The sequence below is a fragment of the Canis lupus genome, chromosome 5, assembly GCF_003254725.2.
Source record: "Canis lupus dingo isolate Sandy chromosome 5, ASM325472v2, whole genome shotgun sequence".
In the NCBI taxonomy this organism is placed as follows: domain Eukaryota; kingdom Metazoa; phylum Chordata; class Mammalia; order Carnivora; family Canidae; genus Canis; species Canis lupus.
The window spans coordinates 19,909,879-19,937,295 of NC_064247.1; the positions used below are offsets into that span (position 1 = coordinate 19,909,879).

The 27,417-nt window shown below is 50.5% G+C and overlaps 1 protein-coding gene across 17 annotated transcripts in view; it reads right to left on the reverse strand.

The window, feature by feature from the left end:
• Positions 1-975: 975 nt before the first annotated feature.
• Positions 976-27,417, reverse strand: part of NCAM1 (neural cell adhesion molecule 1) — a 297,000-nt gene continuing 270,558 nt past the window's right edge. For 5 of the 17 annotated variants that reach the window (XM_049109958.1, XM_049109960.1, XM_049109964.1 and 2 more), the window contains 6 exons: positions 21,313-21,437; positions 18,772-18,952; positions 8,537-8,744; positions 7,579-7,695; positions 5,801-6,562; positions 976-4,326 (listed from right to left, as the gene is read on the reverse strand). In XM_049109958.1, coding sequence (XP_048965915.1) covers positions 4,206-4,326; positions 5,801-6,562; positions 7,579-7,695; positions 8,537-8,744; positions 18,772-18,952; positions 21,313-21,437 — 1,514 coding nt within the window. In that variant the 3' untranslated portion in view covers positions 976-4,205. Of the gene's footprint in view, positions 4,327-5,800; positions 6,563-7,578; positions 7,696-8,536; positions 8,745-13,832; positions 16,266-18,771; positions 18,953-21,312; positions 21,438-27,417 lie in introns of those variants that run through there. The other 12 variants (XM_049109959.1, XM_049109967.1, XM_049109965.1 and 9 more) reach the window with 4 other exon arrangements.

A 27,417-nucleotide genomic window follows, 5' to 3' on the forward strand; every position in this document is an offset into this window, starting at 1 on the left:
TCCTTACCTTGCCATATGCAGCTGGAAGTTGGTGCCACAGGAAATCACGTAGATACATGTGGCTCTGTGTCATAACAGGCTCCAGGGCCAGTGAAGGGACAACTCCTGGGGATGGATGCAGACATCCACCCAGAGGAAGACAACACCCCAGGATGGGGCTAGAGGGGGGCACACAGGACACAAAAGAAGGAGATGCCTCAGACCCATGCAGATGTGGGACTGGCCTGCTCCCTAGACATCTCATTTGCTGCTTTATTCTAGTGCTGGTCCTGGGACCTGCTCTGCTCCAGGGATTTCCAATTCCCAACACAGCCGGACAGCAGTATATGCAAGAGAATTCTGAAGACAAAGTCTTCTTCACTCTGTCTAGCTCAGAGACTGTAATCAACTCCAAGGGCTGAGCAGTATGGCAAAGAAAGAGAGGCATCACATATTTTGGAATAAGCCTCATGCTCCTCCCTCCATGTTGAAACCTTGGGGCTCAGGTTTAGATTGTTATTCTAATTGGGTTTAAGGCTATCACACACCTGGGGTGCCTCCAGCACTACCTTTCATTTGTTGAGTACCTACTATGTGCCGAGATGGTGCCACACTCCGCTTTCAAATGCACTTCTTCACTCAGTAGCCAGTGCCTCAGCTCTAGGAGTTTGGCAGCTCTTGTCTGTTAAAAGAGGAAACTGAGTCTTGGGGAGATTAAGGAAATCTTCCAAGGTCGACAAGGAAGTGGCAGAACCAGGATTTGAATGGAATCTTTCTGAATCTGTTGGCTGGCCATTCTAAGATGAGGATTCCCCTATCAATATGAGAGAAAACAGTGGAAACCAACCTTCAGGCAACGTGAACTCAAGACATTGCATTTAACTGACCTTGTTTACAGGGGGAAAAAAAAAACAACCCACAGACCACTGGCATTTCCACGTATGATTGATGTGACAGGCTCGCAACGAATGGAAATAAATCCCAGTTAGACCATAATGGGTTTTTTTCTTTCAATTTTTATTGAACACAAGTATTCTGACAGAATGCAAAGTCAAAATTCTCAGTTAGTACTCAGTATTTACACCAGTGAGAATGGAAACAAAGGTGGTATTGATGTTTCACTTGGTAAAAAGTTTATAACAAGAGAGAAGGCCCCCAAAGTACGGAATGCTGGGTAGGGATGTTAATGGAGGTCTGAAAACCACCATCCAGACAGACAGCCTCGAGTGAAAGCCTGGGACGTGGAAGGGCTCCATAGAAAAGTGTGAAAACAGTCCCACTTCAGAAGCTGTACTATGTGCACTACGGCCCCCCAGGATTCAGAGACCCCGCGCGCGGCACCGGGGGTGCCCCTCCAGCAGAACTTGGCCATGCCGCTAATTATGTGAATACATATGTATGGCACATACACATATAGACACATAGACATTGGAGACTGGTAGAGTTGATCCCGCCTTCAAAAAAATTAAAAAAGGAAAACTATAAGCTTTTATCTCTTAACATAAAAGATAGAACATCTTGAAAATAAAGTGACTCTCTCTTTGATTTTAGAGAAAGCATTGCTCTGTTTTTTTTTTGTTTTGTTTTGTTTGTTTTTTCTTTTTTTTTTCTTTTTCTTTTCTTTTCTTTTCTTTTTTTTTTTTTTTAAAGAAAGGAAACCTCATGCGTGCGGAGACAAATCTATGTATAATGAAAGAGAGGCAGACCAAAAGCCAAAAGGTGGGCAGAGTCTTGGGTGCCAGCTAGTGGCGGAGCCAGGGTTCTGGGTGGGCTGGGGGGGCGTCAGCTGCCCTGGGCCAGGTTGCTTGAGGGTCGGCTATACCTCTTTCTCTTCCTAACCATTGGAACCAAAGTCATTGTGCCTGGCCACAACCACTTGGCATGAGATGCAGTCTTGGTGAAGTATAGCGTGGGCTTGGCTGAGGTCGTCAACGCCATTAACATCAGAAGATGAGCCACTGATTCCACCAGATGACCCAGCAGGTGGGACGAGCCCACCAGGCCCTGCTGGGTCCTCCCGCCTCAGACACCCAGGAGCTCCCATTCTGCTGTGTGCTCAAAGAACTGTCTGCGCGTTACTCATGCCTGAGGGCCTGTGCATTTGAACCACAGATTTGTGCAAGCCCTAGAATCAAAGGGGCCAGAGCTGGGTACACTGGATCCTCCATTTCCATCCCCAGGAGCTGAGAAAATGCAAAATAACCCCACATTTAGCAAATGACAAGACCATTATTTTTCACAGTTTGAAATTATAATCTTAGCGTATCGCCATTGATCAGACTGCAGAAGTGTCAGAACATTGGGGAGCGCAGCCCACAGGACAGACTCGGGGCAGTCTTGCCACCCTCACCTCTTGCTGTTTTGTACCTTGGGAAAGGAATGCATGCCGGAGGGCTGAATTTCTGTTTCCTTAGCGTTATCTTCATCTTCTTCATCATCATCATCATCACTTTTCTTTCATTTTCTTTGTTTAAAGGCTTCAATTCCTTTTAAGAGTTATTATTTTTTTTGTTTCCTGAATATTTTTTTCTGAACTATCTGCTATACCTTCCACAACCAAACTATGTTGAAGTTTTATTTCAATACTATGACAAAAACACGTTTCACACTAAAATATTCACGCATCCACAGTGCACAAGCTTGCAGTTCTAAAGTAGAATGAGAAAAAAAAGCAAAATTTCTATACAAAGGGCTGGCTTTTCCCTTCTCCCCCCTCCCATCCCCCTTAAAGTTTCTGTATTTTTTTTTCCCCACTTGGTTTCCAATCCAGGAAAGTTGTGTTATGACTCCAGACAGCAGGTTGGTTTTTTTTTTTCTCTCTCTCTTTTGTTTCTATAAATGCTGCCTAAGTGAACAGAAGGCCGATGTTACTTTACTTCAACAGATTTCCAAAAAAAGACACTAATTCCCTGAAGCACACATGCTCTTCCGCTCAAATCTAGATTCTGAGCTCAAAAAGAAATTGTACGTATATATTTTATTTGGCTTTCTACAAAAAGGGGATGTTTGGGGTAAAAATGTGTGTTCACCAAGACCAGCCCCAACTATACAATCTTCTCTGCTTCATTCAACAAAGCCTAAAGAGTCCTTCAAAAGGAAGGACTCAGATGCCTGTTGGGGGGTAGACCCTTTTTCACAGATACAGGCAGGTGGTGGCTAATCAGAAAGTGGTCTAACCCCCCAGGAGATACAAAAAGGACCGAGAACCAAAAAAACAAAAACAAAACCACTCCAGAACGAGATGGATTTTCACCTGAGCTGCACACAGGCAAAAATTTCAAATCAGAGAGGGGAGGGAGTTGGGAGGGGGGGGGAAGAGCCACTGTAAACAATCATATTTTGTAAAGTTGTCCCGTGCAAAAGCAAGCCTGTGATGACCCTACCCGCCTCTAGGCAGTGTTTGTAACTTAAAAAACAAAACAAAACAAAACAAAACAACAACAAAAAAAAGAAGGCAGCTATTTTACACGGACATTTAAACACAACCAAAGTCAAACATTTGTCAACTTGTAAACATTGGAAAACAAAGTTGGCAGAAAGGGGGAAAGAAAAGAATGAGAAAGGAAAGGAGAGAAAAAAAGAAATCAGAATATTGCAAACTGAGATCTACCCCCAGAAGCTGCAATTTGGCATTCTTCCTACAAAACAAGAGTCTACGTGGGAATTGAATTCAGCTAGCAAGGGTGACACACTTTGCATACTGAACAAATACAAAGTGAACAGAAATTATAACTTATTTATGGGGCTTTACAGAGTTCAAACTCGACTCAAAGTATAAAAATAAACTCGGACTTTGTTCATTCGTTAGTCTTAGTATCTGGAAGTATTTCTCTGAAACTGGTCTGTGCCAATTGGGCAACACCAAGTGCGGTCTTCCTGAACCTAGATTTTTTTTTTTCTGAGCTTCCTAGATTCTTAATTTGGGGTCCTTTTGTTTGATTCTTAAATGGTTTCAGGGAACAGAGTGTCCTAGTTTGGCTGTGGGTTTAACCTTTTTGTCTCGTTTTCTTACAAGTGAGTGCGCGCAGCAAAGGAACCTTTTCTATAAACCTACAAAAAGGAGATCCCATGTTTATCTGTTTAGTTTTTTTTTTCTTTTAAAGGCAAAAGACACTAGAGGAATGAGATGTGTGTGTGTGTGTGTGTGCACATGTGAGATATTGGGAATGCTCTGGTGAAGCTGTGGTGTCACTTTTTACTTTGATCTGCTCATTTCTTGTCACCCATCATGCTTTGCTCTCATTCTCCTTTGTTTGTGTGGCGTCGTTGGGGACCGTCTTGACTTCGGCTGGCGCTGGCTTCGTTTCTGTCTCCTGGCACTCCGACTTTGCTTCTACTGGGCCCTTCCTGCGGAGAATTGGGAAAACAGCGCTGAGACCACAATCTGCAGTAACTCACCCTTCAGCCGGCCCCTCAGGCAGGGCTCCAGCTTAGAGCAATGGTCTCCATCCTTGGCTGCACGCTGGAATCACCTGGGAGCTCTAAAAATCAAGGAGGCCTGGGCCGTCCCCCACAGAAATCCTGATTTAATTGATCTGGGCATGATGACTTTTAAAAGCACCCAAGTGACTCTAAAACGGAGCCGAAGTTGAGAGCCACTGAATCAGAGGAATGAGACCTTCCCTGTTCTGGTCCTAATCCAAAGCCGGGGGCCCAGGAGCCCAGTCCTTACCTGGGGTAGTGGAAGGGACAGCACATGCGGCCCTCTCCTCACCCCGACTGGCCGCAGGAACCGCAGCAGCTCAGCTTGGTATAAACGAGACATGCTGTGCTGGGTTCCTCAGCCCTGACTCCAGGGCCCCTCTGCAAACCACCTGGCTCTCGCCTGTCCTCACTCCCACCATATACTGTTCTGTGTTTAGGGTCAGAAGATGCTCTTTGGGACTGAGGCAGCTTTCCACGGCATGACAGGCTAGAGTTGGCTGTCAGGCTGCACATGGGGACGGCGGGGAGTCAGAGGGTAGCTGAGTGGGCAGGGCCAGTGGAGTCCTACTTCCTCAGATTCTGGGGTCCCGGGGAGGGTCCCTCCCATTTCAGGTCTGGGTGGCAGCACAAAGCTCATCTGGGGCCCAGATCCTCTATTATAAAACACACAGAGGCTTTTCCATAAACACCTCGGTCTGGCTCTGCCTTCCTAAGTCCGGTCTAGGGGCAAGCGGCCTCAGACCCCAGCTCCGGCTGCCCTCTGCCATCACAGCTAAGAAATCTGTTCACTTAAGGACCTTCCCTTGACCTTGGAGACGCAACAGTCATTCAAGGCTTGTGAGCTGAGTCTTCTCAGACACACCAGGTCAGGAGGAGCAAGAGTAGGTGGCGGTAGTGGGGGCGTCGTGGGCATCTGGTCGGAAGTGGCACAGGGCCTTCTGGACCACATCCTCACCCCACGGGGCCTCGGGGCCCGCCTCATTTCCTCCCGCCCGGCAGTGCCATCGGGTGGGGCCCAGCCTGGCACTGGGTCACACACTGTCTGTCTGCGGCCCCGGGGCGGCCGGGAAAGGTACCTTGGCCTCCTTAGCTCCGCTCAGCTCATCGGCGGCCCGACCGCAAGGGCCCCCACCCCCACCCCCGGGGGAGACAGAAGCCACCGCTCGATGGTGAGGAGAAGACGTAATTAACGTGGCCTAATTAGCGAGCAGGCGGCTGCCCCTGGGCCCCGCTGCCTGCCCCGCCGCCTCCGCCTCATCCCAGCCCCCGGGTGGGCCGTGGCCCAGAGAAGCCCTGGAGGAGGCTGAAGGCACATCTAACAGAACGGACACGGCACGGCACAAACGCACACCACACGGGACACCACCCGACGACAGCGGACAGAGAGAGGCCGTACTCGGTCTTTGCTGGTGCAGGCGACACAGAGCTGTCTGCAGTGGGAGGAGCAAGCGCAGGGGCCTGGCCACTGGCCCCAGCGGCGGGAGCAGGAGAGCCCAGGGCTGCAAAAACATCCTTTGCAAGGTCAATATCTGGGGTCTTGAAGTTCCCTTCGTCCATTTTAAAGTCCTCGCCCTGGGCAGGGTTTGTGGCGCTGACGGAGGCAGCCTCGCTCTTCGGGCTAGTGAGGCCCGCGGCTGCCTCGGCCGGGCTCTTCGCGGCGGCGCCGGGCTGGGCGGGCTCGGGGTCCGGGCCTCCGGTGCCGGGGGCCTCCTGCGGGGCGGGGGGGGCCTCTGCGGCGGGGCCCGGCTTGCTGGCTGGAGGGGCCTTGGAGGCCTCCCCCGCGCCGGCGGGGGCGCTCGGGCTGAGCACAGCCCCCGGGGGGGCCAGGACGCCAGAGGACAGGCTGCCGGCGGCGGGGGCCGAGGTCGGGGTGTCACTCAGGTCGACGAGGGGGGCGACCTTGGGGGCAGTGGCTGGGGGCGGGGAGGCGGTGGCGCCGCCGGGCCCCTTGGAAGGGGTGGCCTGGCCGGCGGGCACAGAGTTTGAGTCAGGGGCGGCCGTGGCCGGGGGGGCAATACTGGAGGTCAGGGTGGTGGTCTCACTGGTGGGGCTGTTCTGAGCAGTGGCAAAGGTTTCGGTGATAGTGTCAGAGTTAGCGGTGATGGTGGTGACAGAAGGCAGCATGTCCTCGACAGTGGCTGTGGTGTCGGCAGGCAGCCTGTGGGGAGGACAGGAAGTAGAAGAGAGTAGACGATGAAGCTCAGACGAGACAAAGAGGCGGGGGTGGTGGGGGGGGGGCTGCAGCCAAGGAGGGGTCGCGGGCGGGGCATGCGGGGACGTGCAGGCACGACACAGACCCACAGAGAAACGAGGATGGCGAGAGGAAGCACAGTGCCCAGGCGGGCAGAAGAGGAGACAGGAGACACAGAGCACCTGGCAGCCTAAAGGCACCTGCGGACGCCCCTGCAGCTCTCCGCGCTCGGGCTGCCGTCCCCTCCAGCCCCGCTGGGGCCCTCCTGACCTCTGCCTGCACCCCAACTCAAGGAGAGGCCACCGCTGCCGGTGCCCTCGGCCCCCGGAGGAACTGGGGCCCGCCGTCCTCCGGGGCTCCACGGGCAGTGATGGGCAGTCGCGGAGGCAGACAAGGAGGGCGAGCGGCCGCCAGGAGCCACGGGGTCTCCGGCCGGAGGTGTCGGGCTGCCCTGAGCCTGCACGCCCTTCAAACCCACAGCACTCAGGATAGCCAGCGGTCATCACAAACTCAGGGGGGCACGGTTCCTGCCTGAGGGCCCCCCAGGCCTCCGAGACAGGAGGGCCGGGGAGCTTCACACGTCCCTGCCTTCTCTCACCCTTCTAGGAAGAACGCAGAAAACCCTAGAGTTCTTGAAGATCCTCAACAGAATCTGCTAAGCCTCTCAAAGCTCAGTTCCTCTCAGTGATGTTTTGCTCCCTTCGTCCATTTCCAGGATGTGTGTGTGACTCCAAAACAGGCTCTAGAGACTCCACTCGTCCCAGCAGCCCTTTCAGAGCCCCTACCGTCCCTTAACAGCACCAAGAATGCCTTCTCTCTAGGGAGAGAGTGGGGTCAGGCATCTCTGGCCAAGGGCTCCAGAACCTGGCCTACTTTGTTTGGCGGGGAATGGTGGGGTCAGAGGCATGGGAGGTGTGGGTGGGGTGATGAGGTGGGTGTGGGACTCTGCCAATGGAGAATGGGGCCCCTCCCCGCCCACATACTCGGGCTCTGTCAGCGGCGTGGTCTCATTGGGCTCCGTATGCTTCCCTCCATCATGGTTTGGGGTCCGCTCCTCCTCAGTCCGCACCTCCACGATGGGCTCCTTGGACTCATCTTTCCTGTGGAGAGAGTTGCTGGTTCAATCCTGGTTTGCTGGGGCAGGAACGGGGCTCCTTGGAGAAGCCAGCTACAGCAGGGGGCGCATTTCAAGCCAGGCCCAACTGCCTGAGCCTCAGCTCCCACTAGTCCTAGCTGTGCGACCTTGAGCATCTGATTTGCTCACCCTTCATCTGTAAAATGGGGTAAATAAGTCTCTATCTTGCCTAGCTCTTTAACGTTGACTGAGATATTAAGTGTGAAGTGCCTGGCACAGAGAAGTGCTCAGATAATCTGTGTTTATGCAGATTAAGTGCCTGACATGTGGTGGTGCTAATAGCTAACCCCTGCTCTGTCCCTTCCCGCCCAGAGTCTGTGAAGGCTCCTGCTAATTGGCTCAGGATCTGTTCCTCCAAAGACGGGGGAGGGGACAGCATCTGGCTCCTCAGCTCTCAAAGGACAGGACATTTTAACTGTTCTGTTGGTGGGTGTAACCTAGTGTTCAGGAAGAGCACCTTGCCCTGAAGCAGCTGCTCGATAAATATTTGTTGGGACACAAATGAATGAATATGTGAATGAGTGACAGCAAGGCAAGCATGTCTCTCAAATGTTATGGCAGGTCCCCTCCTCATTCAGCTCTGAAAATTCCCCTCATTCTGACCTATGCAAGGACTTTCAAACTTCTCTGAAATTCTAGTACGTTAAATGTGAGGTTGGGACCAAGAGTTTGCTTTTCCACCAGGTATCCCCAAAGGCCATGCTTTGAGAAACATTTCTCCCATGAGATGGCTCCGTAGCTGCCCACCCACCCCCAACCCGAGGCAGAGCCCAGACCCCAGCAGTGGCAAGTGGATCTGCACTCACGAGAAGGCGGCTTTGCCTTCCTCCATGTCCTTGCCCTTGGCTCCGGGCCCGGCCTTTCCACATAGGTTGACAGCGATGCACATGAGCAGGCCACACTTGTTCAGGAAGTAGCAGGTGATGTCCACGACCACCAGGAGCAGGACAAAGATGACAATGAGGATCCCCACGATGGCCCCAGTGCTCAGGCCTGATGTAGGGCTGCCGTTGGCTTGAGTGGGAGGGAGAGAGAGATGGCTGGCGGTTAATATGCTGACATCCAGACTCCTGGACCCTGCAGAGCACCAGCCCCTGGGGTGGGGGAGAGCCTACAGGACAAAATCATGGCATTTGTGTCAAGAGGGGCACCTTCCATGGATCCTTTCTACACCTCGGTGTTGAGACAACAGTTTCTTTGTATGTTCTAGAGGGTGAGATAGCAAGCTTATCGCATAGACCAGGGGACAGGGGCATGAGGCGCCCACAGGTCAGGATGCGACTGGGGACTGGGAGCTATGTCTAACCTTGTGCTCAGTCTGAGCTTCCCCCAGACTCATTGTTCGCCGTTTTTCCTGGGAGCCTGCCAGCAGGCAGTGGTCACTGGTTTCAGACTGTGGTTCCTGGGAAGAGTCAGGGGCAGGGTCTCCACTAGGGAGGCAGGGGGTTCCCAGGGCTCCCTGTGGGCTGGTGGTGACATCAGGCACCTTGGTGTGCCCAGGATATACCCCACTTCCTCTCCTCTTTAGGAACAGCTCTAGAGGATCCCAACACTGGACAGTGTACACTGACTTAATGGTTTATCCTTCATGGCCTGTCCTTCTTCACTGCACCCAGGGAGACAAACGAAGCCCATTTACTCTGGAGACATGGAGGTCTGCCCAGGCCCGGTAGGCAAGGTGAAAGGTTTGTGTATACTCACCATCTGGGAGCTTGGACACACTTGGACCAGACTTCAGGAAACCCAGTAGACTCACCCAGAGATGCATGTCCACACGGACAGGCACGCTCACACTCAGGGCAAAGATCCTCTGTGCCCACTACAGACACGCATTCTCACATCCAAGAAGTACCCAGCAGTACCCAGCACTCCCGCTTCTGGCTGGGCTCACTTTGAATGCCTCCGCCTCTGTGTCATACTCCCCTGCTGTCCATCTATGACCCCCCAGGACTCTGAGGGATTGATGGGCTCACAGAAGGGCCCCAGGCTCAGCTCCCCAGGACCTCCTGTGACTGATAGGAGTTGCCTGAGGTGGCCTCCTGGCTGGTGACTGCCCCCCGCCCCGGTGTCCGGGAGAGCAGTGGTCATGCTCCTCAGAGCAAGAACCCATGCAGAGCTCTGCTCATAAGCTCGTGTGGAGACAATGAACTCAGATGGAAATATGGGCATGTCTGCTTTGTTCCTCTTTTGGAAGGACAGAGCTCTAGAACTAGCAGCCCCACCCCACCACCAGACCTTGTCTGAGGCTTCCTGTGCTGCCGGGCCCCACTAGGATGATCCAGGTCTGCCTACTAGAGGCAGGAACTGTGGCCAATGCTCTCTGGGTCTCACTGCCCTTTTGCTCAGCACCAGACCAGGCCTGGAGGCCTGCCAGCCACATGTCACACCAGATATTGGAGGAACACGGAGTCCGAGGTGACAGGTGCTATAGATGGGCCACATTCTTCTTTTTCCATTCAGTCTGTGTCCCAGGGGACACTCCTCTGCCTGCCCGGGGGTCCCTGCTCAGGTACCATGGAGCTTCTTCAGCGGTGCTCCTACCCCATCAGTCTTTGTTTCAAAGTTTAATTCGGGGTATGAACCACCAGCCCAGCATGCCAGAGAGGACTGTTCACTCACAGCTTAATTCGTAGTACCCATGGCACAGTTGGGTCTTAGGTGGAGAAGATTCTCAAATTCTTGAATATCTTTGGCTTCTCTGGGACCTTGGTCTTGCTTCCCAGCTTTTCCTTCTTGGGCTCGCTGGCTGGTCCCATCCAACCTGCACTGAAAACCCTAGCCTATCCTCACAAAGGCATCAAGACAGACAAAGGGCTCTGTGCTTTGAGGACCCAGCTCTGGCCACACTGCTGTCTCCGGACTTGGGCAGCAGGAGACAGCCGGCTGGCTCCCTGCGGTCCCACTACAGGGGGTCTTTTCCCTAGCAGCTCACGAAAGCAGAATAAAGCATCCATTCTTCTTGAAGGTTCTCGCATATTCCACTCAAATAAGCAAAGAGAGGCACGCAAGCCTTCCTGATCTTCAGAATCCCCAAGCTGTTTCCCCAAACAGGGAGGAAATACCAGCCTTGGGCTTTCTCTCTCTCCTGTCCCTGGGCTGGAAGCCGCTGCCACCTCCTGATGGTGCCCCAGAAGTGTCAAGTGGCTGCTTCCTGAAGAAGGAGTCTGAAGTATTTGTGTGAGGGGACAATGTTTGTGTTTTCGGACTCTGTGGTTCGAACTCTACATTCTGAGGTTTATACGTAAATATGGCTTTAGGGGACAAATCATATCCCTAAAGGGGACGGCAAACCACTAGGAGGTGGCTCCGTGTTTCTGAGAGGCAGCAGTCTTCCAGCTTATGTGCTAGACTCATCAGGCCCTGCCAGAGGCCAGTACCAAGGGCACGTAGTGGGAAGACCCAGGAGGCAACAAAGTCCCCTGTGATGTGAGACGGAAAGAAGGGACACGCTCCTTCCTTATATCTGAGGTAAAACTTAGACTCTGCCTCCTGGCCTAAAGGCCCCACACACGCTGTAGACTCTCCCTCTCTTCTGACTGTTGTACCTCATGGCGCTGGCCGTCTACCCCATCCCTATGCTCTGGCCAGAGCCTTCACCCCACCTGCTGAACACACCAGCCCACCCCTGCCTCACAGCCTTGATAACCTCTTACCTCCAACACTCCAGCCCCATAACCTCCTGGGTGGCTCTTTGTTGTCCTACAAGCCTCAGCTCAAATGTCACCATATCAGGGGGGCCCCTCTCCCTCCATCTGCTCACCTCTCAACCAGTGAGGCACCTCTTCCCAGTATCTTTTTTTTTTTTTTTTTAATTTTTTTATTTATTTATGATAGTCACACAGAAAGAGAGAGAGAGACAGAGACACAGGCAGAGGGAGAAGCAGGCTCCATGCACCGGGAGCCTGACGTGGGATTCGATCCTGGGTCTCCAGGATCGCGCCCTGGGCCAAAGGCAGGCGCCAAACCGCTGCGCCACCCAGGGATCCCCTCTTCCCAGTATCTACCACATTACCTGTTTTCTCCTCTTTTACTTCTATCTGCCATTTTCTGTTCAGTTACCTGATTTTTATTTGGCTGCCCCTTCTGGAATGTTCTACAAGTGACTCTACCTGTCTTATATGTCCTCGGCATCTAGGACAACCTGACATAGGGGAAACATTCAAAGAATATTTGTCGAGAAAATGAGTGGGTGTTTAGTCTGGAGATGACGACGCCACCTCCGGATACCTACAGGGGTGTTGTGAAATGGAACTAGTACTCTTGTTCGGGATCTCTGTGGGGTGGAAACCATTGGATCCGGGTTAGATTTCGGCTCCCCTCGAGAAAGAACTAACAGAATGTGAGCTGCTTTGGCAGGCAAGCCCCCTGTGGCTGGAGGCGTTCGAGCAGAGCCTGGCCCACCCCTTGGTAGGAACACTGTAATGTTCTGGAAGAGGTCCCTGTGTGGGCCAGGGCCTGGGGTGCCACTGTCTCCACACCTGTCCAACCACAAGAGCCTGCTGTCCCACGTCGCTGTCCAGAGCACCCTGCGCACGGTACAGATCCCCCGCACAGCGTGTGCACGGAAGGACTTTTTCTTCAAAGACTAAAATACTCAGTAGGTCCCGTTTTTATTCATTGATTCTCATGATTTGATTTTCATGTGAAAAATAAACACTTTTTTTAGCATAATGCTTGTCCGCCTATAGCGGAATTCCTGGGGTGCTTTAAATTTAGACTCTGGGACTCCCCAGTTCTACTGAAGCAGAACCTCCGGGGCTGGGGCTCAGGAATCAAAATCTGGCAGAGCAGCCTGGGTGATCCTCACACACAGTAGGGTTTGAGGAGCGTGGTTCCCAAGTCCTGTTGGGACTGCCCTGCAATGACTCCCGCCCAAGGAGGAGCTGCGGAGTCTCACCTTGGGGACCTGACCTGCCATACAGACGGACAGAGAGCAAAGACTGTCCCCGAAGGAGAAAGGACCACCCAGTTCACCGTGCAGAGTCTAGACTCTAGGGAGCAAGGTGCGCCTTGAGCTACAGAAAACTCCAGGAAACAGATGACAGCGTATTCAAGTCAAACCAACCTTCCCTGGCTCTCGGGGGACGTTACAGGACTGGAGTCCAGGAGGGCGGGACGGCAAGGGGGACCCCTGTACCTTATGTCATAGTTTATAAAAGGGAGCCATAAAAATCTTCCAGGGGTCTATCTTTGCATGACCTTGCCGCTGGCCTCCCTTGACTGACTCACCCACACCCCTGCACGCAAAGAGAGTTTCTTGGGAGCAGCTCCTCTATGACCTCCAGGGTCAGGGCCCCCCAAACGGTGATGCTACGAAGATGGGGCTGACCATCTGCTGCGGTGCTTGGCATGGGAGACATTGACGACTGGACAGGGAACTGGCTGCCCCACGGCAGAGACCTACATGGGTCTTTCTTAGATGCCTCAAAATGGGGATACGGGTCTCACATTTTTACAGATGCCAGGTGGGCCTGAGTCAGTGTCACGGGCTCTCCGTGCAGCAGCGGTGCCCTTTCCACTGAGCTGGGGTTGCTGTTCATTGATGGACCCATACATGTCTGCTTGCTCCTTCCCAGAATCTGCCATTAAGCAGACGGCTGGCTGGTCTCCATGGCTTTTGGGAAGTGTCCTACTAAGTATGATTATAAACAGAATAGGATTTGCCAACAAGATCCTTCTCTCACATTCTATCTATCACAAGGGCACTCTGTGCAGCCTCTGCTGTGGGGTTTTAATGGGAGCAGTGAAATCAGGAGCCCTAGCTACAGAGCTGTCTATCCAGGCCCCGTGGTGCACCCCTGACCCCGAAGTGACCACCTTCTGGTTCTGCAAAGGGACTTTCCCCTCTTCCTGCCTGCTGGGGACTAGGAACATGCAAGGAGGCAACGACCCACAGGAGTTCTCAGGGCAGCTGAGCAGAATGTATAGCTCATCAGGAAAGGGAAAGACTGTCTTTGCTAGAATTCCAAGCAGCAGGCTACAAGTTTGGGGTACGATTTGGGGCAACCAAAGTTATTCAGGTGCACGTGAGGTGGGAGGAAAGGACTTCTGACACTTTGCAGGACACACGACTATTCAATAAAATCAAAACACGCTGGTGAGTTCACGTGGACTGTTATTTCTTTTAATAATGCAAAGGTGTAAACTTCATCAAGGCCTCGCTGATTATCTACACAACAGTGTTAGCATTCTTATTAGTAACAAAACGTGATCCAAACCTGCCATATAAATACTTCAGAAATGAGCAGAGAGACCCCGTGGCATGTGGAGTGTGGGCAGCACGGACTAGTGCACAGCAGCAGGGGCAGCTGAGCAAGGTGGCGGGTGCTTCCTCCTGCGGGGGCCTCAAAGGGCTGCTATCTCCCGGGAGCCACTGGCGGGCCTGGGGGCCACAGCTGAAACCGAGGACGGTGTCCAGTGGGGAGCGGATGTACCCCAACACTGTCTCTCGAAAGGTATCCTGTTACAAACCAAGGGCCCGCCTCGCCCTGGGTATGCTGAGGGAACAGGGCCCTGTCAGTCCCCCCTAGGCTTTGGGCTAGATCTCCAAAGAGTCCCTTCGGACACACTGACACTGTCCCTCCCCTCTGGGGCAGACCACCGAGATGGGCCCTCTGGGGTGAACATGTGACTTCTGCCCAAGATGTTACCAAGAGCATGCCAGGAGCCAGGAGGACAGGGATGGGCCACTTGCCCGACACATCTCTCCTTCCCTCGGCCTCCCAGAGCTCTCGATAGCTGACCTGGGACTCTCACGCCAGGTCCGGCGGCACCTTGTGCTTCTCCTGGATGCTCTGCTTTATACCTAAGAACCCTGCCTGCTTCTCTTGTGCTGGTGTGGAGGCAGGTCAGGGACCCCGGGGAGAGGTTTGCATTGGGCCTGGGGGTGCAGACAGGGCTGGGGCAAGAGGTGCTACCTGCCTGAGCTGCTGGGAACAGTGCAGCCTCCAGGGTCTGCGCTCAGGTTCTGCGCTCGAGCCTCTAAATTGTGAGCGCTGGGGGCCATGGGCCTGTGCCAGCCGACACAGGCAGCTCTGCCCCGCACGTGGGGTCACTTGGGTTCCCAAAGGGAAAGACCAGTCTTCAAACATCAATTAAAATAACAACAACAACAAACACAACTAAAAAATAAACAAAAACAAAAATCAAACTTCTGTGGGATGTTCGGAGATGAGATACGTAGAATGATATGTGACCACAATGGAGGGAGGGAGGGAGGTTTTATTCAGTAGAAGGTCAGTCCCCAGGCGTGCACAGATGTTACTGAGCAGGATCCAGCCGAGTCTCCACATGAGACTTTAGCGAACACGCTGCGTTTCCCCTCCTGGGCACGTGGAGAGGCGTGGCCCTCGACCGTAGAGGGGCTAGCTGGCTTTCACCAGCATTTTTAAAATGTCCCTAAAGCCACCAATATGGGGGGCTGGAGAGTTCGGAAAGTAGGACAGGCTGACCGAGTCGCAGTGTGTGGACGCTCTGGGCCGGGCAGTCTGGGAGTCATCTGTCCCCTGCCTTCTGCTCTGGTGTGGGGGGAGCTGCTGTGGGACCCACGCCTGGCTCGCAGTAGATACTTCCAACTTGGGGACTGACGTTTACGTGATACTGTCGGACCACACGGGCCAAACTGTTGGCTCTGTGCTGGCCTGCGGCTCACTGCCATGCGGCCCGGATCACTCTGGCTGAGAGGCACCCATCTTACCAAACTGACGGGTACAGGGCACATCACAGGTTGGCCCTGTTTGCAGTGCCAGCATAAGCTGCTGGTTGTAATACTAGGACAAAAGTGCCTCCTAGAACATCTGATCAGCCTTCAGAAAATGCCTAACCAATCTATTTTATTCCACTGTATGGGCAACAGGGTGACTTACTTTGCCCATCGTGCCAGCAAAATGCTTGGGTGCATTCCAGTGGTTGGGCTCCCTTAACCCGGGCACTTCAATGCGAGCGAAGCCAACTACTTTTCGAAGGCAAAGGGGGAGCATGGAGTTAGAAGGGTGGGGAGCACGAGGTGATTTGAACAATCTGATGCAAGCTTTAGGAGGTACTCAGACATTTTCCTCTGCTACATCATTTTCAGGTAAGAACAGAAAAATGCAACAAGTAGCAGATGTGCAGAAACTTCTCTGTAAACCTAGCATAATGCTTTTGAAAAAAAAAAAACAGTGTTTAAAGAAAAGCGCTCCCAAATATTTTTGTACTGCCATTAGAAAGGGGCAAACTCCTCGTGAAGTGGCACAAGAGTATCTGTGAATGGTAAAATGTCTGGAGGTCCAGCTTTTTCCAAACGCCAAACCTTCCTCTTCCACACAGAATGCTTGGTGGCGTGGCCGTGGCGGTCCTGACAGGTTCTTCCAAGGGGGGCACTGATCATTCTCATAGGAACTGGGCATTTAAGCAAACTTAATTTTTTTGTGGGTGTTGTGTGTGTGTGCATGTGTGCATGTGTGTGTTCAAGTTCCTAACAGAGCAAAAGCAGAGTCACTGCAGAGAGAAGCAATGAGACAAAAGTGTAGGACGCAGAGCAGCCTCCCAAGGTCGCTGCAGGTTGGAGCAATGGGCGCCCAGAGAGAATGTGGTTGTTTAAAAACAAATGTGGCAGTGGGGATGCCCCAGTGGCGGACGTCCAGGGTGAGATGTGTGACGACAGACACAGGAAGGGGAGGGGGAAAAGGAAAGAGAAGGTAGAGACAGAAACAGAGAAAAAAAATAGATAAAAAGAAAAAAAATTAGGTCAAATATAGAAAACGCAAGAATCAAAGGTTAATTCAACTTAGTAAATTAAACTGACAATGGTTAGAGAAGAATTCAGTACGGTATTAATACCATAAGGCCAGTTCCGAAGCTCAGCAAGGCCAGAAGCAGCACAGCAGGGCGAATTCAGGGGGTTAGGGGTCAGCGAGCAAATGAAATTCAAGTGAGAGAACAGAGCCTCTGCAGTCAAATACAAGAGTGTGATTAGGAGAGTGTTACCTTTGAGTAAGGTCAGGCCTCTTAGGTACAGTCATCAAGCCTCTACACACAGCCTCCTAGCCTCTAGAGCTTTCTACATGTAGTGGTAGAGATGCACCATATGCAGCAAACTGCACAGGGACAGGGCAGGGAGGGGGGCTTTCTCAGCCATAGTCGGACTCCTCCTCCTCGTGCACCACGCACCCCTCACCTTCTGCCTCCCCGCTGACCGCACAACCCCACCATGAACGCACACCTTGGAATTCACAGGTTTTGTACGAAGGTCCCCATCAATGGCCAGGAAGTCCAAGCGAGCACAGAGCCGCCTCCTCCTAGGATGCGTGCGGTGGAGCCCCCGAGTCCCTCCAACCCTCTTCGGCACCTGGTTGCTTGAGAAGAAGGACTCCGATATCTCCACCTCCACCCAGAGGACGAGATCTTCTCCTGTTTCTGTGTCTGACTCCCCATGTCCCCAGCTGCTCCAACCCACAAGCTGACGCGGGAGGTACTGCGCACGTGAATGCGGCATGTCCAAGCGACCTGCCTGTGTTGCTTAGGCCGGGCAATGAGTGCCATCGGAAATCTCTCTCGCCAGAAAGGGGCTACTCAAGCCTGCCATTCCCCCAGCTCCTAAGTGTCTCACAAAGGCTGAGCAGAGCCAGACACATTCCAGACTATCGATTTCAATGAAGAACTGGCCAAACAACATGAAGGAAGAAGGGGCACAGGACGGCAGGGCCACCTCTGTTTGGACATCGTATGAAGCAGTAGAGAGAACACTTTTTGCAGCCACCCCCAGGTGCCTTGCCTTCACCACTGACCATGTGCACTATGGGGCCTCCCTGAGGGTAGGACCAATTGAAGTGTCTCACCTGTGGCTTAAGACCCACTTGCCAGCTCCCTGAAGCCCCCGCATATCTGTCAGACACACACATTCATGCACATTCGACCATCGGGAACCACACACTGGTCTCGCCTTGTTGTTTCACTAACCGACTTGCGCACAGGCAGGCCTGTGTCCTAGGCAGTCATACCCTTCTGGTCTCCCATCCACTGGGAGGCACCATTATGACAACTGAGCAGAGCGCCTGGGCAAGCACTGGAGACAGGACAGGCATGACGGGGCCACACCAAGGCAGCTGGGGGACTGGAACATCTTTCTACCATGCTTGACCACAGCAGACAGTTTATGGGGTCCCCTGTCAACAGGCTGCAGCTCTATGGTCTATGCCCCCCTCTCCTTCCTGTGGCTGGCACTCAGCTGATCTGGAAAAGCACAGAGTGGTGTTGAAGATCTCTTTCTGCTCTGAAGGTTTAGTCAATGAGGAGACTAACTATCAGTGGCAAGGTGGCTAGGCCAGCAAGCAGAACTCTCATTTGTTCCCACACTTGAGTTGGTCCTGGATCCCCAGAGACAGGTCTGCATCTCCTAGGAGAACCGCTCCCGTCACAGTCTCCAGCAGACTGGACTGCCTTTCACGGATGGGGTTTTCCAGCGTCTACTTTCTTCACTTGCTCTGTTTCAAGTGATTCAATTTAATCTTTATTTTAGCTGAGAGGCCCTTGGAAGATAGGATTTTTAACTAACCGAGCATAGTCTCTTCCTTCTCTTGGGGTCCCCATAGAGAAGAGATTTGGACCATGATTGTGCAGGAAGCAAGCATCAAATAGAAAGCGCTTAAAAACAATTAGGTGATCCTGGTATGAAATGGCAGAGGATAGACAAGGTCTCAAAAAAAGATCCTTACTTAACCAGCCTCCAAGGTTTGGCTGGAGCTGGAGCTGTTTTTTTTTTTTTTTTTTTTCTTCCCCCATCTGAAGGTTCCCACAGACTGGCTTAGCATCAGTCCCTCAAGGCTGAATGACACAGGACCATTGCCCCAGGATGCTTGGCCAAGCCTTCCTGGAGGGTCCAGTACATCTCAACCCACTGCACAGGTAGGTACAGAGCAAAACTAAGCTTTGCATGGGCAACCAATCATGAGGATGGCTGGAAGCAAGCAAGTCGTCAGGGGCTGGTCAGGCACATTAGGAGGTGCAGCATTTGTGCATTAATTCAAAGCGGGAAACTCACAGAAAGCAGAGGCGGTCATACCTGGGATGGCTGTGGGCTGGGCTGAGGTCCTGAACACAAAATGAGCCGCCTTGGACTTCCCCTGCTGGTTCTCGGCTACCACGTAGACCTCATACTCTGCATTCCAGTCCAGGGACTTGAGCATGACGTGGTCACTGCCAGACGGGAGCCGAATCTCTGGTTTCCACTCCGAGGACAGCTTCTGGGAGAAACCGGCAGGAAGGACACAAGACACCAGGACAGTTTAGATGAAAATGCTGCTAAGGCCAGCTTCAGGGAGTCACTACTAGGGGTGCAAAATAATAAAAATAAAAACCAATGATAGGACAAGGTGTTCGTCCTCTACCAGCCTGAAGCCCCCTAAAGATTTTGCTGGTCAGGAGGTCAACCTCATGTGTTCGCAATCACAGCGACAGATGGCAGGTGGCATAGGGCCAACCCTCCAGTCCCATTGCCGTCAGGGCACACAGGAACCTAAGCGGGGACTGTCCCCCCAGCTACAGTCTGGAATGCACAGGCACATGGACACCTCAGGAGAGTCATGCAATGAATATGCGTCTGGTCCTATTTCAGGATGTTGCTCACACTCAGGTGTGTGACTCACCTCCCTGACATAAGAACACCGCACAGATTCATTTTATTAAAAATAAAAACTGTCTTTTGTTGAGCGCCTACTATGTGCTGGCCTGGCCCTAAAGGGTTTCCTGAATTTTCTCATTGTATCCCTACAAACCCTGCCCGTGAAGGGCTTTGTCAGGCTGCACGGTTGCTTGGCTGTATGTCACCAGGGGCCCAGTTTTAATTTAAAACAATTTAAAACAAAGAAATTCAGCTGTCTACGTCTTCTCTCTCTCTGAAAGGCTTCTTTCCTTGGCAAACTCTATGAAAGAGGCAACCAGAATACAAAGCAAATATTATGTTAAACAAAAATACTAATAGCATATAATAATAATATTTAGCAAACACTGAGTGTTTGAAGTGGAAGAGAGAGGACAGGTAAGGCTGTTGAAATCTAACGTATTTCAGTGTTCTGTCCCCATAGTCTTTTTAAGGCAGACCTGCCCGGCACAGCCATTATGACTCTTCTGCAAAACTGATGTCTCTCAGGTAGCCTCGTATGGGAAGTGTCTCCAGCACCAGCCAGCATCTTAGCAGTGATTATTACAGTTACCATGTATGGGGAGTGAGGGGAGGAGTTTCATGCGTCAGGCACATTTCAGGTTCTTTGCTTATATTATAACTAATCTTTATAATAACTTGATAAGCCATTTTATTCCCATTTTATGTATGGAGAAATGGAGGTTTTTGGAAGACCTATTGAGGGCACAAGCTGGTAAGTGGTAAAGCTGAACCTGGATCCCATGTCTGTCTGGATCTCACACTAGCATAATAAGGGCCAGAGGCAGCCCACCTGACCACATGTCCACTTCCCATGGGCTGTGCTGGGCTGCCACTCAGTCCTGGTGTCCTATTCCACAGTGAGGAAGCCACAGGGACCTCTCATACAGTGGTGCTTCTAGGCTGGGCCTTAGGGAAGTCAAGAGAGGCCCTTCCTCCGATGTCAGCCTCATGCCTGGCTTCCCAGTTAAATGGGGAAGGGCTGAGTGGTCCATCCAGCAGCTGGGAAGTATGCCTGGTAGAGTTCTGTGCTGTAGTGACTCTCCACTCAGCCTAAGCAGGTAAGGGCTCACGCATCACTTCAGTGGGGGCTGATCAAAGAGAGGGAGTAAGTCAACTTCCTTGAAAAATCCTTTCTATTTGAAGAAAGAAAACTGTTCTCTGGTTCATTATTTCCTACTGGTAAGAAATCCTAGCAAGAGGCTATTCCCAGTGCCCAGACACTGTCTCTAAATCTCTCAGTGACTGATTGTGGTGGGCGTAACCGAGTATCACTCTAAAACTAAAAAAAGTGAGAGTAATTTTCATCATGGGGGCTGGAGGTGAAAGGAAAAATGACAGACAAACCTTAAATGGTAGGCAAACTATCTAGAAAGAAAGGGTTCAGGGCCAAGCTTGCTGTGAGCAGGATCAGAACAGCTCAGGTCGGGTCTGAGGGGCAGATGGGAGCTACATTTGGGGTGGTAAGGCAGCCGAGGGCAGGGGCAAAGAGCCCACTGTCTTCAGACAGACCTGGATTTTAACTCTGCTCTCCTAGCTATGAGAGATCAGGGTTCTCGTGGGGACAAAATGCACATGATCGCAGTGCCTGGCCCAGGACACACACTTTGTCAAATGCACTGATTATGAATATCAGTATATTATTTCAAAAAGTATCAGATAATGGCAAAATCACTTTACAGAAATTTCCAGAAGCATAAAAACCGATCATGGTATGCGTCTGTCTCCACCACAATCATTTTAAGGGTTTCAGAAGAGTCCCAGGGCAGACACGGCCCGATGGCTGTAAGTCAATCTTGGGATTTAAAACCCTGACCAGGGCCCCTGAGCCACCTGCAAGACACAGGACGTCTCTGCCTGCTTGGGCTCCGCACCTTGTTGACATAACAAGGTGGGTATCGGAGTTGCAGAGATGGGGGTGGAGACAGGGCAGGAGACACTCACCGCTCGGTACTTGACCAGGTAGTGTCTGATGGGGGAGCCGCCGTCATCCTGCTTGATGAGGTTCACCTTAATAGAGTTTCCATCCTCGCCCATCTGCCCTTCGAGCTTAGGTGCGCTGGGTTCCCCTGAAACAGCCAGTTAATTCATGTGACATTTTCACCCACAAGAGGAAAATCTGATCCATTAGAATGGGATGTAGCGTTGGGGTGGGGCTGGGCTTTTTTTTCTTGCTTTCTCAGAAACTCAAATGGTTAAGAAGCAATAAATATAAAACTTTGGGCTCCAGTTAGATCCATCAGACTTAGCCCCAAACTGGGAGTGTCTTTTGGGAATGTTCTGGGAAACCCTCCCTAATAGTACAATCCTTTTACCATTTTAGAAACAGGATTTTTTTTTTAAATGTCTCTCACTCGTACTTGCATTTTCTTTTTGCTGCTCTTACAACTGCAGATTTAACTTTGATGAGCCTGATACATTTTGAGGAACAGACTGAAATACAAGAAAATGTGTGTAAGCGCTTAAGGAGAAAACTTACACCCACAATAATAATTCTTCAAAAAGTGGCCAGTTTCTTCCCGGGATATATGATTCATCCTGGGGGTCCTGAGCGACCCATCCCTAACAGAGGTGGAATGATGCCACATTCTTGTGACCCGCTTTCCATGAATTAAATTCTATTACTTAGATTTATTGAAGAACATGACAAGTTTCCAGTTGTGCTTAAATAAAGCCCAATCTGCCACGGGCAAGGCTCCTGTAAGCATCCTGCATTTATGGCTCAACCGCCTGAGTGATAATCCTTGGCATCTCGTTTAAAGTGACAATCATTAAAATCTTTTTGTTTGTGCAAAGAGAGAGGGGGAAAATGGTCTTTAGCGTTTCTTAACAGAAAAAAAGTCGATGTCTCTGTTTGCAGTATATTTGCTCAGCTGTGAGTCCAAGGTGGGTTTTTGTGGGACAAACTACCAGGGCTGGGATGGTTTTTCTGTGAGTCAGATGCTGCCTTACTTTAGAGAAACTATTTCATTAGTGTGTGCTGAAAGCAATGAGGTGAGATAATGACATAAAAAGTTGAAATGAAGATTTAACACACTTGGGAGTCCTGCACTTCCTCCGAGGATGCAACTGTGTCTAGTTCATGGCCTCAGACAGAAACTTGGGAGCGCTTATGAAACAGTTACCCTCTGGGTGGGTTGTCCCGGCTTGTTCACTGGTGGATAGAATCACAGACATGGGACCGAAAAACCAGAAAGGTTTGTCACCAGGCTTCGGACCTCATCGCCCCCAAGTGTGCTGCTGGCCATTTGTGACAAGGCTGCTGGCAAAGCCAACTACTTTGGGAACCTCACACTGGCTACTGGTCCTGCTCCCCACTTTGAGACAAGAAGGAACCAGAGATGGAAAGCTAAGGGACAGCCCTTGCTACTCAGGCTGGGCCTGTGGCGCACACCCCCTACTCCCCCCCACCCCCGGGAGCCCGTTAGAAATGCAGATTCCATTTTAACAAGATCCCAAGGTGACCCATGTGACATTTAAGCTTTGAGAAACCGTTGTGATGGGGACACATGGAAGCTGTGACCAGGAGGATGCATCGTCTTAAATGTCTGAGGGAGAAGGTGTTTAGGAAAAGTTGTGCTTGTGTTTTTTTTTTTCCCCAATCCATGATTAAGGAAAAAGAAAACCAAGAGTAAAAAAAGACAATGATAAGGCGTTAGGCAAAGACTTGTCCTGTTTTCATGCAGCTATCTAGCTGCTGTTCCCAACTCTTCAGTGGAAAATATTTAGGAATTTGGTTTAGATAATGTCAAGGTGGGCACAGTTTTCAATTCTCTTAGACTACTCTTAGTCTTAGACAAAAATTTAGTAATGTCTTACTATACATATCCAGTGCTAAGCAGAAACTCAAACAAAGTGGAGGATATGTCAGAACGGGGCAGGTATGTAGAGTCACCAGTGCTGAATAAATGGGAGTACGAGGCACAGTAGAACTTTACAATTCTCATCTCTGAAGTAGGGTGGCCAACTCATTCTGGCTGGCCCAGGCCTTTCCAGGTACTAACGCTGGGAGTCCTGCACTCTGGAAAAATCCTTAGTCTCAGGCACACTGGCATGGTTGGTGGCCCGAGACTGAATGGGGATGGGCATTAATGATGACTTTTGTATTCAGAATCGCAATACTGATTCTGTGATGGTCTATTTGCCTTAAGAAGGAGGGAAGGAGGTGGCATCGGTGGCCCTTCTAACACATTCACCAGGCAAGGACCCAGTCCCTTCCCCAAGGTCTCCTTGGAAGGTAAACAGAGATGAATCCACTGGGACTGTGCTGGCTGCACTTTCCCTATCATCCCCTTTCAGATTTGAGCACTGTGGGTTTCAATGCTGAATCAATACTGCAAAACATGGGACTTTGCTTTGGGAAGAACATCTACTTAGAAGAGTTGCTCTCTTTCATGTTTGTCGGGATCCCTGTAAAACTGAATGTTTAGATAAGCCTTTGCCTCACTGTCCACATATACAAAATATGGCCCCTCCGGGGCCTCCCTCTAGCTCTGCCAGCACTGTGACCCGATGAATGTCACTGGGTTAGGATGAACTACCCAAGAACACCTTGGCTATTTTTTTTTTTTTTTAAATTTTTTTTTTTTTATTTACTTATGATAGTCACACACACAGAGAGAGAGAGAGGCAGAGACACAGGCAGAGGGAGAAGCAGGCTCCATGCACCGGGAGCCCGATGTGGGATTCGATCCTGGGGTCTCCAGGATCGCGCCCTGGGCCAAAGGCAGGCGCTAAACCGCTGCGCCACCCAGGGATCCCTTAAATTTTTTTTTTTTTATTTACTTAACACCTTGGCTATTTTCGCAACACTGTGAAAGACGCAAGATAAGGATGTCTTGCCAATTTGAGGGGGTTGCACCCTAAGAGCAGTAATTCCACATCTTTAGGGCACAGGGTTGCCTCCTCCCTTTTTTTTTTTTTTTGCAATTTTAAAAGTTACCCTCCCAAAAGTCCTATCTTTGAAGAGAGATCCCAACTCTCTTCAAACACCTCTGAACAAAAATCTGGCCCAGGAACCTCTGCAGAAACCAACAGCCCCAATGAAATTAGCCAAGTCTTATCTTTGGGTGTGTTTCCGAAAAAGATCATGGGAATCATAGAGAAATCACTAAAAACTATACCATGGTTAGAACACAGTTCTAACATTTACCAAAGCTGGAACGCTATAAATGGCTACCATTTTATCAGAGTGATGACCACGTTATTCTGACGTGTATTACTTTCTCATAGAATGTAGAGCATACCATGTCATGTTGAGGTGTATCATTTAAAATGCTTTAACTATGATTTACTCAACAAACGTTTACCTAGTACCCGCCTTCTAGGTATCAGGTAGTCACTTAGGCACTGCAGTTTTAAAGGTAAATAAGGTTTGGTTTGCCAAATGAAAAGAAAAAATTGACTTATGGTCAATTCTTCAAAAATAAAAAACTGTGGGGTCCTTGTAAGAAAGCATAACCCGTCCTGTGACAGTTTCCTACGGGAAGATTATCATCAACTAGCACCAGAGATCCACCTTGTAGCTATGAACTTGCTATAGTCTCATAAAGGTGTAGAAAGAGCAACGTTTGTTTAATGAATTGTCTTATCCATCTTCAAATGTTCACTGCCTGTCAGTGTTTCTAAAGACTACAAATAGGCGAAAGAGACTGCTTCCTGAGCTCTCAGCGAGGAGGCTCCAGCCATGCCCTGGCATTCGGGAGGCTCGCTGCTTTACTGAACACATTAGGAGAGGAAATTATTTAGAGGGTCCCAATGTGCACTCTGTTCTGAAATGGCTGCTCTGATTGAAATCATTATGGGTAATTTCAGCAAAACCAATATCGTAATTATTTGTGAATGTTGGTTTGCGATTCAGCAGCAATCGGTAGGTTGCTCCAAGAAAACCCCTGGGGTTAATTACACCTTCTGAATTTAGCTTCAGCCACGAGTCAAATTTTCCCCTCAAATATTTTATGTAAAGAATAAAAACAGCAGCACCTTCAAAATAAACCTTGCCGATAACAAATATAAAATATTAGGCAGCCCTGGTATTTGCTAGAATGTAAGTCATGTGTGCAAGAAAATAGGAAGGTACCATAGAGACCGCATACAGTCAGAAATGTTACAGACAGGTCCTATAAATTCCCCCTAGAAATCATAATTGAAATGTGTATTTCAGGCCTTGCAGATTGTAGGTTCTTTGTAATTTTTGTGCTATTGTGCCCTAAAATCGGAGTCAGCTTCATGTCCTTCACCGCGTCAGCACAAGCCTTGAGGTCAGAAAGCTTACCGCTGGATATATGAATACCGCAACAAAAATTATAGCAAGCCCCAGGCGTTTGGAACAGCATTTGTGAATTTTAGAAGGAAAATAATATTATTCTACTTCTCACTCAAAAAAGCCCCAGTACCAAGAATTCTATCTTCTGATTGAAGTGCTGAGAGAGGCCTGACCCACACTCTTTCCTCATCCACTTTATTCTCTCCTCCCAGAGGGGTCTGCACAGAGTTCTGGGCAACTGAGTACAAACCAGTGATGGATGTAGGGCTTGCATTAGAATCTCTCCCTTTTTCTAGCAAATGGGATTATCTGGCATCACAAATACTGTTACTTTGGTGTATCCTAACTCCCGTTCCCTTCGATGAAGTACTGCTTGCAAGCAATCTGAAAACTTACGCATGCCTGTTTGTTACTTTAGAAGAGTCCATAGTGTATGATTTGGCTGTTCAAATATGAAGCCCATTTGATTTTTCCAACTCAGGAACGCTGGAAATTACATCTAGAGGTTAGAAGCTTGACTGGTCCTTGGGGGAATGAGCAAATTACCTAAGAAATCAGGATTCGCAGTTATCAGCCTAATTGTCCTTCCTGAGACCAAGCTCTGTGCCAAACAAACGAATCTAATGTGATCTGAGCGGCTTCCATCTTTGGCCCCCTCCAACACCCTGCTCCCCATGATGCCCCATCTGACAGCTTACTTGGCTATTCTAGGGGTGCTGAGGGGGCTTCTGACAGTCCCAGCGAATGGCCTACCATGCCTGGATGGGTTTCACTTTGTTCCAAGCACTGATGCCCCAGATCAGGTGTTGGGAGTAAAGCATTCCTTTTCTCCTGAGTGAGCTCTTTTCCCTTTGTTGTTAAGAATTTACTTGGGGAGCACGACCCGACTCTTTGCTGTCTTGGTCACCAGGTCCAGGGAGTGCTGAGGGACCCTACGAGTAGGTATGGGCACGGCCAGTTCCCCAGCTCTTCCAGAAAGGACGTTTGGCTCTGAGGCCATGGTCATGGGGGCACCTGGCCTACATGTCCCTTTTGAATTGGGTTTAATTACGAATGTGAATGTATGAGCTGGGGGTGGGTGGGGAGGTGGGTGACAGCCTGGGGTATGAATGAAGCAGCAACCAATGAACTTTGACAGGCTGAACCACAGAGACACCAAGTCCCTTCTCGTGGGTGTCATGAAAAAAACCAACAGATTAACTGATCAATTATCTTTGTTTCATCATCCTAAAAGAAAATATGACCACGAAGGTGTGGCTTGTGGTTATGGGGCTGATCCAGGCTGAGAAATCAGGGCTGAAATAACCTCCAACAAGCAACTTGGCTCCTGCCTCCGAGGCCGCAAGGGGGTTTGTGCACATCTCCAACACTATTTCACGGTGTGAGGTTACTCATAAGGAAGCAGGAGGCTCCGGAGAGGTTTCAGCCCTCATGCTGCTAAGCCCTAGGGGACTGGACCCTTTCCAAAGCCCCGGTCTCTGCACCCAGGATTTGGGCTGACATGCCCACTGCCTCCCCCTGCAGACCCTTCACGCTAGCTCTCTACCAGCAGTGCAGGGAATCCTTAGGAATAAAGGCCATTAGAGTAGAACCCCTGGTGAAAAGTCTGTGTCGACCTGCCAGAGACCGTAGCAATCCAGACACACAGCTGTAAAAAAATAAAGGAGGGAGTGGAAGGGGTGGTTAGTGATGTTTTCAATCTAAGAAGGAAGAGTGGGTGTTAAGGAGTTTAGTTCATCAGAACCAGCACATGTCCTAGTACGAGAGGCAGTGTCAGTAGCTAA